The sequence below is a fragment of the Balaenoptera musculus genome, chromosome 9 (assembly GCF_009873245.2).
Source record: "Balaenoptera musculus isolate JJ_BM4_2016_0621 chromosome 9, mBalMus1.pri.v3, whole genome shotgun sequence".
Classification (NCBI taxonomy): Eukaryota; Metazoa; Chordata; class Mammalia; order Artiodactyla; family Balaenopteridae; genus Balaenoptera; species Balaenoptera musculus.
This window is the reverse complement of record NC_045793.1, coordinates 6,820,037-6,833,340: the sequence shown is the minus strand read 5'-3', so window position 1 is coordinate 6,833,340 and position 13,304 is coordinate 6,820,037. Positions and strand designations below refer to the sequence as shown.

General features: G+C 46.2%; 1 protein-coding gene across 3 annotated transcripts in view; it reads left to right on the top strand.

Annotated features, from left to right (window-relative positions):
• GIMAP8 (GTPase, IMAP family member 8) overlaps nt 1-13,304 on the top strand; it is a 31,851-nt gene that overhangs the window by 6,123 nt on the left and 12,424 nt on the right. The window contains exons 1-2 of one of the 3 annotated variants that reach the window (XM_036864486.1): nt 12,099-12,158; nt 12,292-12,462. The exons of 1 other annotated variant lie outside the window; for it this stretch is intronic. In XM_036864486.1, the coding sequence (XP_036720381.1) occupies nt 12,299-12,462 (164 nt within the window). In that variant the 5' untranslated portion in view covers nt 12,099-12,158; nt 12,292-12,298. Of the gene's footprint in view, nt 1-12,098; nt 12,159-12,291; nt 12,463-13,304 lie in introns of those variants that run through there. One more of the 3 variants, XM_036864485.1, reaches the window with a different exon arrangement.

The window sequence follows — 13,304 nt, the reverse complement described above, 5'->3', positions numbered from 1 at the left end:
CGTGTTTGCCCTAATTTGGAAAAATTCTGAGGAACACTAGAAATAACTAGGGATCACATCAAGAAATGCAGCATTAATGTCAATTTCCAGTAGAGACAGGTTCTGGGCTCCACGCTCTGGGTCTTCTTTCTGGACAAGGTGCGGGGGGCGGGGGGTGATGCCATGGGACTGGTAGAGGCAGGTATTTGGATTGAAGAGGCTCCCGCTGACTTTTCAGTGGCCACTAGACAGAAATGGCTGTGGTAGGAAGAGCATGGGTCTTGGTGTTAAAACGGGGTTAGAATTCCAGCTCTGCCACTTCTAGCTGTGATCTTGGGGAAACTGGCTCCTAACAGGAATTGTCTGGTTCTCTGCACCCCAAAGGTTGCCCGAAGTAAGGCGCGAGTGCCTGTTGGGGAGCGTCTCGCTCTTTCTTTCTTTTTTTGTTGTTTATTGCTAACTTAAAAAAAATTGAAATACAGTTGATTTACAATGCCATGTTAGTTTCAGGTGTATAGCACAGTGATTCTCATATATATATATATACACACACACACACACATATATCTATTCTTTTTCAGATTCTTTTCCCTTATAGGTTATTACAAAATATTAAGTATAGTTCCCTGTGCTAGACAGTAGGTCCTCATGGGTTATCTATTTAATATATAGTAGTGTGTATATGTTAATCCCATCCTCCTAAAATATCCCTCCCCCCTTCCCCTTTGGTAACCGTAAGTTGGTTTACTATGTCTGTGGGTCTATTTCTATTTTGTAAATAAGTTCATTTGCATCTTTTTAGATTCCACATGTAAGCGCTATCATATGATAGTTGTCTTTCTCTCTCTGGCTCACTTCACTCAGTATGATGCGTCCCCCTCTTTCCAAAGCACTTCCTTCGATGTCCGTTTCCAGGCTGCACCCCTCAATCCTTGTCCCAGCTGAGCACAGGCACCACCCCCTCCTGGCCACCTGCTTCCCACCCAGCAGGTGGAGGAGGTGCATGATGGGGAAAGTCAGCGGGACCCTCGGGCCTGGAGGGGCATGGCTGGCCCTAGGGTTCTGAACCTGGGTAGGGGTATGGAAATGGAATTGTCAGTGGGTTGAGATTTCCAGGACTTCTAAAAGGGCCCCAATAAACCTCCAGAACTTTCACTCGAGGCTGGAAGAATAAAATGAGCTCTCCAGCCTGCATGCTGCAACTAGAGAGAAGCCCATGTGCTGCAATGAAAGATCCCACGTGCCACAAAGAAGATCCCGCGTGCCACAACTAAGACCCGACGCAGCCAAATAAATAAATATTAAAAAAATAAATAAAATGCTCTGGAAGGTGGGCCATGGCTGGGCTGTGGTCTGTCTGAGCCGGGCACTGGCCCTCAGCCAATGAAGCAGGAGCACCTGGGTTTAAGATGCAAGAAGCAATCGGCCTCTGAGGTCCCTTCTGGCTCCTGGCTTTTCACCTGTTTCTTTTTTTTTTTTAATTAATTAATTAATTTTTGTCTGCCTTGGGTCTTTGTTGCTGCGCAGGGGCAGTGAGCAGTCATTGCGGTGCGCGGGCTTCTCATTGCAGTGAGTGGCTTCTCTTGTGGAGCACGGGCTCTAGGCGGGCTTCAGTAGTTGTGGCACGTGGGCTCAGTAGTTGTGGCGCACGGGCTCAGTTGCTCCGCGGCATGTGGGATCTTCCCGGACCAGGGCTCGAACCCGTGTCCCCTGCATGGGCAGGCGGATTCTTAACCACTGCACCACCAGGGAAGTCCCTGGCTTCTCACTTGTGTTTCGGCCCCACTTGTTCCTGGTGCGCCCATGTCACCTTCCTCTTGCTCATTAAAAATCCTGCTCTGGCCTCCCCGCCAGCCAGTAGCCCGGATGGCAGCGACAGATGTCCTTCTGAGAATACCAAGGTGGTAGAAAAGTCCTGCCAGATGTGGTGATAGCACCTGCGGATGTAGCAGCAGCCCTTGGCATTCACCATCCGGCCTCCCTCCCAGCGAGGGGACGACAGCCCCGAGAGACGCCTCCTCCCAAGGCGATGCTGCGTCTAGACACCTACATCAGCACCATGTGCCGGAAAGGGGAGAGAAATTAGATGGCAGCTGGAGGGGGAAGCGGGGTGGGAGCATATTCTTTTTTAAAGATGGGAGAGGGGCAGGTAGGAGAGTTATGGGGCTGGGGGGCGGGGGAGGTGAATGCACCACGACACAGAGGGAGATGCCCCGTCAGAGCCCGTTGAGGATGGTGATCCTAGTGTAAAGTCACTTCCGCCGGTAGGTTTGTGTGTCTCCCCTCGGCGCCCTCAGTGGCGCAGGCGCAGGCGTGGTGGTGATGGATCGGCGCCACGTTTCTCCCAGCACGTTCATGTTCTCCTCCGCCTGACAGCCCCAGACTGCCCTCTTCCTGACTCTTGACCTCCCTTTCCTTGGAGCATTTACTTTAGAAAACTTGTAATTGCAAACTCTTTCTCTGCCCCTTTGAGATGTAACTCTTTTTAAAAGCCTCCTGCCAGTTTTACAACCCAGATCTATCTTTCTCAAGGATGTGGGAGCGGTCCATCCCTTTGAAATGTAACCACCATGGGAGATAGCGCCCCACCTCCCTTCTCCCCGGGGCGGGGTGGCGGGGTGGGGGGGGGCGGTGTCAACCCTGACTCTGATGGGCTCCAGTACTTTTCCAGCAGCTCGCCCCAGCCCGGAACATCCTTCCTGGTGTTTCAGCTGTGGGTTCAGTCTTAGTTCTGGCCTCGCTGCCCTGTTATCAGAGCCTTGACCAGTCTTCCCGGCCTGGTCGCCTTTGTCTGCTGCAGCCGTTGCTATTGTTGTTGTTTTAATTTATTTTATTAAGGTAGAGTTGATTTACAATGTTGTGTTAATTTCTGCTGTACAGCAAAGTGACTCAGTTATACATACATACCCATCTTTTATCCTGTTTTGTTTTAGTTGTTTTCAGTGGGAGGGTTGGCGTGAATAACTTGGAAAACAGGAATCAGTCATGACCTTTTGGCTTTCTCTGCCTGCCCTGCCTCTAGTGCCTCAGACTCAGTGTCCCCAAGCTGAGGCCCTTGTCTTCCCGGAAAACCCCGGTCTCTCATAGCCCCAGCTGCACAAAGGCCACTTGAAAGTGCTGTGACCCCTGACATCCCACAGCCGGTCAACCTGGGGTGACCACTAACCTTTATGTGAATGAGAAAATGATATCTCTTCTTCAAGTTAAGTGTTTATAAAGAGGCATATTGGGTTTCCCTGGTGGCACAGTGGTTAAGAATCTGCCTGCCAATGCAGGGGACACGGGTTCAAGCCCTGGTCCAGGAAGATCCCACATGCCGTGGAGCAACTAAGCCCGTGCACCACAACTACTGAGCCTGCGCTCTTGAGCCCGCGAGCCACAACTACTGAAGCCCGCCCGCCTAGAGGCCATGCTCCGCAACAAGCCCGCGCACCACAATGAAGAGTAGCCCCTGCTCTCTGCAACTAGAGAAAGCCCGCGTGCAGCAACGAGGACCCAAGGCAGCCAAAAATAAATAAATAAATAAATGTATAAATAGGCATATTATTTCTTTTCTTTCTTTCTTTCTTTTTTTATACAGCAGGTTCTTATTAGTCATCAATTTCATACACATCAGTGTATACATGTCAATTCCAGTCGCCCAATTCATCCCACCCCCCCCCCACCGCTTTCCCCCCTAGTGTCCATACGTTTGTTCTCTACATCTGTGTCTCAATTTCTGCCCTGCAAACCGGTTCATCTGTACCACTTTTCTAGGTTCCACATATATGCGTTAATATACGATATTTGTTTTTCTCTTTCTGACTTACTTCACTCTGTATGACAGTCTCTAGATTCATCCACGTCTCAACAAATGACCCAATTTCGTTCCTTTTTATGGCTGAGTAATATTCCATTGTATATATGTACCACATCTTCTTTATCCATTCGTCTGTCGATGGGCATTTAGGTTGCTTCCATGACCTGGCTATTGAAAATAGTGCTTCAATGAACACTGGGGTGCATGTGTCTTTTTGAATTATGGTTTTCTCTGGGTATGTGCCCAGTAGTGGGATTGCTGGATCATATGGTAATTTTATTTTTAGTTTTTTAAGGAACCTCCATACTGTTCTCCATAGTGGCTGTATCAACTTACATTCCCACCGACAGTGCAAGAGGGTTTCCTTTTCTCCACACCCTCTCCAGCATTTGTTGTTTGTAGATTTTCTGATGATGCCCATTCTAACTGGTGTGAGGTGGTACCTCATTGTAGTTTTGATTTGCATTTCTCTAATACTTAGTGATGCTGAGCGGCTTTTCATGTGCTTCTTGGCCATCTGTATGTCTTCTTTGGAGAAATGTCTGTTTAGGTCTTCTGCCCATTTTTGGATTGGGTTGTTTGTTTTTTTAATATTGAGCTGTATGAGCTGTTTATATATTTTGGAGATTAATCCTTTGTCCGTTGATTCGTTTGCAAATATTTTCTCCCATTCTGAGGGCTGTCTTTTCGTCTTATTTATGGTTTCCTTTGCTGTGCAAAAGCTTTGAAGTTTCGTTAGGTCCAGCACATTTATTTTTTTGTTTATTTTTGTTTTTATTTCCATTACTCTAGGAGGTGGATCAAAAAAGATCTTGCTGTGATTTATGTCAAAGAGTGTTCTGCCTATGTTTTCCTCTAAGAGTTTTATAGTGTCCGGTCTTACATTTAGGTCTCTAATCCATTTCGAGTTTATTTTTGTGTATGGTGTTAGGGAGTGTTCTAATTTCATTCTTTTATATGTAGCTGTCCAGTTTTCCCAGCACCACTTATTGAAGAGACTGTCTTTTCTCCATTGTACATCCTTGCCTCCTTTGTCATAGCTTAGTTGACCATAGGTGCGTGGGTTTATCTCTGGGCTTTCTATCTTGTTCCATTGATCTATATTTCTGTTTTTATGCCAGTACCATATTGTCTTGATTAGTGTAGCTTTGTAGTATAGTCTGAAGTCAGGGAGTCTGATTCCTCCAGCTCCGTTTTCTCCCCACAAGACTGCTTTGGCTATTCAGGGTCTTTTGTGTCTCCATACAAATTTTAAGATTTTTTGTTCTAGTTCTGTAAAAAATGCCATTGGTAATTTGATAGGGATTGCATTGAATCTTTAGATTGCTTTGGGTAGTATAGTCATTTTCACAATATTGATTCTTCCAATCCAAGAACATGGTATATCTCTCCATCTGTTGGTATCATCTTTAATTTCTTTCATCAGTGTCTTATAGTTTTCTGCATACAGGTCTTTTGTCTCCCTAGGTAGGTTTATTCCTAGGTATTTTATTCTTTTGTTGCAATGGTAAATGGGAGTGTTTCCTTAATTTCTCTTTCAGATTTTTCATCATTAGTGTATAGGAATGCAAGAGATTTCTGTGCATTAATTTTGTATCCTGCAACTTTACCAAATTCATTGATTAGCTCTAATAGTTTTCTGGTGGCCTCTTTAGGATTCTCTATGTATAGTATCATGTCATCTGCAAACAGTGACAGTTTTACTTCTTCTTTTCCAATTTGTATTCCTTTTATTTCTTTTTCTTCTCTGATTGCTGTGGCTAGGACTTCCAAAACTATGTTGAGTAATAGTGGTGAGAATGGACATCCTTGTCTTGTTCCTGATCTTAGAGGAAATGCTTTCAGTTTTTCACCATTGAGAATGATGTTTGCTGTGGGTTTGTCATATATGGCCTTTATTATGTTGAGGTAAGTTCCCTCTATGCCCACTTTCTGGAGAGTTTTTTATCATAAATGGGTGTTGAATTTTGTCAAAAGCTTCTTCTGCATCTATTGAGATGATCATATGGTTTTTATTCTTCATTTTGTTAATATGGTGTATCACATTGATTCATTTGTGTATATTGAAGAATCCTTGCATTCCTGGGATAAATCCCACTTGATCATGGTGTATGATCCTTTTAATGTGTTGTTGGATTCTGTTTGCTAGTATTTTGTTGAGGATTTTTGCATCGATATTCATCAGTGATATTGGTCTGTAATTTTCTTTTTTTGTAGTATCTTTGTCTGGTTTTGGTATCAGGGTGATGGTGGCCTCATAGAATGAGTTTGGGAGTGTTCCTTCCTCTGCAATTTTTTGGAAGAGTTTGAGAAGGATGGGTGTTAGCTCTTCTCTAAATGTTTGATAGAATTCACCTGTGAAGCCATCTGGTCCTGGACTTTTGTTTGTTGGAAGATTTTTAATCACAGTTTCAATTTCATTACTTGTGATTGGTCTGTTCATATTTTCATATTTTCTGTTTCTTCCTCATTAAGTCTTGGAAAGTTATACCTTTCTAAGAATTTGTCCATTTCTTCCAGGTTGTCCATTTTATTGGCATAGAGTTGCTTGTAGTAGTCTCTTAGGATGCTTTGTATTTCTGCGGTGTCTATTGTAACTTCTCCTTTTTCATTTCTAATTTTATTGATTTGAGTCCTCCCGCTCTTTTTCTTGATGAGTCTGGCTAATGGTTTATCAATTTTGTTTACCTTCTCAAAGAACCGTCTTTTAGTTTTATTGATCTTTGCTATTGTTTTCTTTGTTGCTATTTAATTTATTTCTGCTCTGATATTTATGATTTCTTTCCTTCTGCTAACTTTGGGTTTTGTTTGTTCTTCTTTCTGTAGTTCCTTTAGGTGTAAGGTTAGATTGTTTATTTGAGATTTTTCTTGTTTCTTGAGGTAGGCTTGTATAGCTATAAACTTTCCTCTTAGAACTGCTTTTGCTGCATCCCATAGGTTTTGGATCATCGTGTTTTCATTGTCATTTGTCTCTAGGTATTTCTTGATTTCCTCTTTGATTTCTTCAGTGATCTCTTGGTTATTTAGTAACGTATTGTTTAGCCTCCATGTGTTTGTGTTTTTTACGTTTTTTCCCGTGTAATTCATTTCTAATCTCATAGTGTTGTGGTCAGAAAAGATGCTTGATATGATTTCAATTTTCTTAAATTTACTGAGGCTTGATTTGTGACCCAAGATGTGATCTATCCTGGAGAATGTTCCGTGCACACTTGAGAAGAAAGTGTAATCTGCTGTTTTTGGATGGAATGTCCTATAAATATCAATTAAATCTATCTGGTCTATTGTGTCATTTAAAGCTTCTGTTTCCTTATTTATTTTCATTTTGGATGATCTGTCCATTGGTGTAAGTATGGTGTTAAAGTCCCCCACTATTATTGTGTTACTGTCGATTTCCTCTTTTATAGCTGTTAGCAGTTGCCCTATGTATTGAGGTGCTCCTATGTTGGGTGCATATATATTTATAATTGTTATATCTTCTTCTTGGATTGATCCCTTGATCATTATGTAGTGTCCTTCCTTGTCTCTTGTAACATTCTTTATTTTAAAGTCTATTTTATCTGATATGAGTGTTGCTACTCCAGCTTTCTTTTGATTTCCACTTGCATGGAATATCTTTTTCCATCCCCTCACTTTCAGTCTGTATGTGTCCCTAGGTCTGAAGTGGGTCTCTTGTAGACAGCATATATATGGGTCTTGTTTTTGTATCCATTTGGCAAGCCTGTGTCTTTTGGTTGGAGCGTTTAATCCATTCATGTTTAAGGTAATTATCGATATGTATGTTCCTATGACCATTTTCTTAATTGTTTTGGGTTTGTTTTTGTAGGTCCTTTTCTTCTCTTGTGTTTCCCACTTAGAGAAGTTCCTTTAGCATTTGTCATAGAGCTGGTTTGGTGGTGCTGAATTCTTTTAGCTTTTGCTTGTCTGTAAAGCTTTTGATTCCTCCATCGAATCTGAATGAGATCCTTGCCGGGTAGAGTAATCTTGGTTGTAGGTTCTTCCTTTCATCACTTTGAGTGTATCATGCCAATCCGTTCTGGCTTGTAGAGTTTCTGCTGAGAAATCAGCTATTAACCTTATGGGAGTTCCCTTGTATGTTGTTTGTCGTTTTTCCCTTGCTGCTTTCAATAATTTTTCTTTGTCTTTAATTTTTGCCAATTTGATTACTATGTGTCTCGGCGTGTTTCTCCTTGGGTGTATCCTGTATGGGATTTGCTGTGCTTCCTGGACTTGGGTGGCTATTTCCTTTCCCATGTTAGGGAAATTTTCGACTATAATCTCTTCAAATATTTTCTCGGGTCCTTTCTCTCTCTCTTCTCCTTCTGGGACCCCTATAATGTGAATGTTGTTGTGTTTAATGTTGTCCCAGAGGTCTCTTAGGCTGTCTTCATTTCTTTTCATTCTTTTTTCTTTATTCTGTTCTGCAGCAGTGAATTCCACCATTCTGTCTTCCAGGTCACTTATCCGTTCTTCTGCCTCAGTTATTCTGCTATTGATTCCTTCTAGTGTAGCTTTCATTTCATTTATTGTACTGTTCATCCCTGTTTGTTTGTTCTTTAATTCTTCTAGGTCTTTGTGAAACATTTCTTGCATCTTCTCAATCTTTGCCACCATTCTTTTTCCGAGGTCCTGGATCATTTTCACTATCATTATTCTGAATTCTTTTTCTGGAAGGTTGCCTATCTCCACTTCATTTAGTTGTTTTTCTGGGGTTTTATCTTGTTCCTTCATCTGGTACATAGCCCTCTGCCTTTTCATCTTGTCTATCTTTCTGTGAATGTGGTTTTTGTTCCACAGGCTGCAGGATTGTAGTTCTTCTTGCTTCTGCTGTCTGCCCTCTGGTGGATGCAGCTATCTAAGAGGCTTGTGCAAGTTTCCTGATGGGAGGGACCTGTGGTGGGTAGAGCTGACTGTTGCTCTGGTGGGCAGAGCTCAGTAAAACTTTAATCCGCTTGACTGCTGATGGGTGGGGTTGGGTTCCCTCCCTGTTGGTTGTTTGGCCCGAGGCAACCCAACACTGGAGCCTACCTAGGCTCTTTGGTGGGGCTAATGGTGGACTGTGGGAGGGCTCACGCCAAGGACTACTTCCCGGAACTTCTGCTGCCAGTGTCCTTGTCCCCATGGTGAGCCACAGCCACCCCCCACCTCTGCAGGAGACCCTCCAACATTAGCAGGTAGGTCTGGTTCAGTCTCCCCTGGGGTCACTGCTCCTTCCCCTGGGTCCTGATGGGCACACTACTTTGGGCACACTACTTTGTGTGTGCCCTCCAAGAGTGGAGTCTCTGTTTCCCCCAGTCCTGTTGAAGTCCTGCAATCAAATCCCACTAGCCTTCAAAGTCTGATTCTCTAGGAATTCCTCCTCCCGTTGCTGGACCCCTAGGTTGGGAAGCCTGACGTGGGGCTCAGAACCTTCACTCCAGTGGGTGGACTTCTGTTGTATAAGTGTTCTCCAGTCTGTGAGTCACCCACCCAGCAGTTATGGGATTTGATTTTACTGTGATTGTGCCCCTCCTACCGTCTCATTGTGGCTTCTCCTTTGTCTTCGGATGTGGGGTATCTTTTTTGGTGAGTTCCAGTGTCCTCCTGTCGATGATTGTCCAGCAGCTAGTTGTGATTTGGTGTTCTCGCAAGAGGGAGCGAGAGCACGTCCTTCTACTTCACGATCTTGGTTCAGGGCTGCATATTATTTCTTAATAATAAATATTGTAACAAACAAGGAGTCTGTTTGAATAAGACTTTTAATTCCATCTGAAAACTGTCAAAATATACAAATTTAGTTACAAGACACTTTTACTGCCATCTGCCAAAATTGTAGTAAGCACACATGTCCTATCTTGGAAATAAAACAACTTATAAATTTTTTTTTTCAAAATAAGAAATGTCTATGTTGTGAGTAGCACTCCTTTTGATGTGACAACTTGGAACACTTGTAAGAGCAACCCTGAATGAGTCTTTTTTATTCTTGTGCTGTTTCTAGCTCCTAAATCTATCATAAATCTGTTCCTTTTTCCACATCCACTTTCACTGTCACTATTTTCGTTCATGTCCTTGTTTCTAGCTTGGACTATTGCAGTAGCCTCTCACTGGTCCTGCATCCTGACCCCATTTCCTCCACATGCCCAAGCTGCTCTCATCACTCTGACTGCCTGTGGCATTTGCCACTCTCCCTCTGCCTGAGTGTCCTTCCCAGGGAAATTTCTACCTGCCCTTCAAGACTGTGGGTAGGCTTAAGCTCCCCTGTGTAGCTTCTGCCTCTACTGTGCCCGCTAATCTCCTCCATTAAAGTCCCTGGCACAGTAAAGGGCTGGTTTATGGGTTTGTTGATAAGTTTGCTTCCCACTTGGTTGTTTCTCCATCTTGTGGGGTTGACAGGCTTCCTCTTTACTCCCATGGCCTCCTGAACACGCTTCTATGGCAGCACATGTACACTTTTCATAGCCATAGATTTAGTCTCTTTTCCCGTCATTTGATTGAACTCCTTGAGCCAGGGATGTGTCTGGAGAGTCTTTAAACCTCTGTGTCTGAGACAGTGCTGGGTCCTGGTAGCTTCCTCCTTGCTCGCATAACTTGTGCCTTCCAGGAGGAAGTACACATGTTACATGTGTACTTTCTGGAAGTCCAGTCCCTCTCCCTCCCGCCCCCTTTGAGAGTCTGGGAGGGGGAGGGGAAAGAGGGGTGTCTTACCTGCAGAGTCCTTGCAAGAGCCACCTGGGGAGTGGTTTTGCTGCCCTTGTCATTACTCACACAGCCACTAGGGAGCAGGAAAGCCCCATACTTCCCTAGATTGGGGCCCAGCCAGAATCAGCCGCCTTCCCACAGAAGTCCATTCTCCAAAAGCTGATGTGCTGAGGATCATTTTGCAAAATCGTCGACTCAGCAAATAATCAACTGCTAACTCATCGAGGAGTTATATGAGGCTTTGGTTTTATTCAGAGTGTTCCCCAAAGCTTCCTATTTCATCTAAGAAGGAGGGAGCTTTTCTTGATCTCAGTTTACTGTGTTCTCTGTTTTGGGGAAATGGTATCCCACCAGGCCTGTGACCCTGCCTTGACCTGACCTCCACTTCTGGGAGTGACACAGCTGGGATCATTGACTGGCCATGTGGCAGGCTTCTGTCTGATGGTTTTGATGTGTTGATTTTATGTGAATTGACCTAGTGCCCCATGGAGGGTGGGGATTCTTCCTGGACTAAGGGGGTGGGGGGATGGGAGACCCTCTTTCGGTTTCCCCTCCAAGGTGTAGCCGTGTCACCCCAGCCCTTGGTAGCGGTGCCAGCAGACTTAACTTGAAGACCAGAGGGGAGGGGGACCCCAGGAGACACGGCAGCCCCTCAAATCCCAGTTCAGCCCACACTGCTCCTCCTTCCATGGGGTCTCCGGAAGGCTCAGCCCCACCTCAGACATTTCATAGACCCAGCCTAGCATGACAGTGTGAGGTCAAGGGCCTCTGCACCGTGACTGAAAGTCCTCTCACACAGGGGACATTAAGCTAAGTGAAAAAAGCCAGTCACATAGGACAAACACTGCCTGATTCCAGGCACAGGAAGTATCTAAATCATAGACACAGAAAGTAGACGGTGGTTACCAGCGGCTGGGGAGGGGGGAGGAGGATTAGCATCTAATGGGTCCAGAGCTTCAGGCTGGGGGATGGAATAGTTCTGGAACTCTTGGCACAATGTCGAGAATGCACCTGAAGCTGCTGAGCTGTACATTTAAAGATGGATAAGATGGTCAATTCAATGTTACATGTGTGGTGGTTGTTTTTTTTTTTTTTAGCACAATAAAATAAAATAAGGTCTTTCTCTGTGTTTCACTTCCTTCTCTAGAAGGAAGCTTTGAACGCTTATGGCTCACAATAGGGTTTCGTTTTATGAACTCTTTGAAAGCATCAAAGTTCTAGCATTTCAAATGTTTGGCTAGCGCCGGGAAAGAACACTTTCTCCTGCGAAGCAGCGTTGGTCCGAGGCCCCGAGTTTGTCCGGCGGGGGCGTTCGGGGAGAGCCCTCTGGAAGGCAGGAGAGGCGCTGAAGCTGTAAGGGCTGCTGCAGGGCAGACGCAGGGCGAGGAGCTGGTGGGAGACGGTAAACTATGTCTTTCGCTTTTCACCCCAGTCTCGGGAAAGGGCGGGGCTGAGCGGTGAAGGCGGGGACCTGCTGGGAGCGGAAACACCTGCTCCGAGCCCTAACCACCCCCCCACCCCACCCCACCCCCGCCGCTCGCCCAAAGCCTTGAAAGGCCCCAGATTGTTCTCTGTCGGCACAGCGATCCTTCTCGAGGGACCCTTCCGAGGCTCGGCTGGGGCTCAGCCCGGGTCCCAGCCCGGGTCCCCTCAGCCCCAGCGGAGCCTCCGCCCTCCCCCTCCCACCAGCCTTTGGCCGCGCCGGGTAGGTGGGCGCGGTCCCTTCCTGACTCGGACCGCCGTGCCCCAGACGTTCTCACCCTGTGGTCTGGCATCACTTCTGAACTTCCCCTCCGACTGCATTGGAAACCTATTTCTAAAAACCTCTTCCTCCCCAGAAACACTATGTCAGGAAGATCCCGACCCTGCGAAGCTGGTCCAGCCCCTGCTTTCCTCTCCCCGCGCGGTGCTCCATCCTCAGGGGATAGAGTAGCCGCTTCACCCAGCCGAGCGATGCAGGCGGAACCTGGAGGTTCTGAGACCGTGACAGGTCAGGGGACAGGCCCGAGGTACGTGCGTGCGTGGTGGTGGTCTCTGTGCTGGACACGTGGACGTGAGGACGGGAAAGGCGGCCGACGCAGGGCGGGGCGACAGCCACCTGGAGGGCTTGATTTCAGGGGCTCTGGGATGTTTCTCCTGCTCCAGCGCAGGTCTCCCCAGCCTGGGGGGGGCACAGAGGTCACCCCCCCTCCCCGGGGACTCGTGCCTGTGGGCAGCCTTCCTAGGAAGAGGCGGGTCCGGGAGGGGGCTGCTCGCCCCACCCAGGGCTGAGATGAAGGCCTGGAAGAGAAAGGGGGGTAGGTCCGCTCCTCCGGCGTCCCCTGACTTCACGACTGTGACACAAAGCAAACTCCCACCCTCACCCCGGGGAAGTCAGCGGGAGCTGCCTGACTCCTTGAGAAGAAGCGGGCAGGGAAGCTGGCCGTTTGGACACTGATTTTCCACATTCACTCTCCCGATATTTCCCAACCCTTGCACAATTAGGATTCCATGAACTGAGCATTGAAAGTGGTCAGTGTTTGCCAAAAACACTCTTTCTGATTTTATCTAAATTTAAGCCTCCTGGGCTTTCACCCATGAACTCTTTTCCTTCCTCCTGCTGGGCTGGGACTGAGTTCTCTCCAGGCCGGGCTCCGGAAGCTTCTCTGACCACCTTTTTTCTGTGCACCTGAACTGCCCCTGATGTGGGACAAATCCCTACATCATTGGAAGCTTTGCTTGGATGCCTGAAGCCACGTCCCCCTTGGGCTATATCCTGAGAAGAAGGTGGAGGCTGCTTTAGAATCTCAGCAAGAGTTCTGGAGAAAGCTTTCTTTCTTTCTGTTTTGTTTTTTTTTTAAGGTTTTAAAAA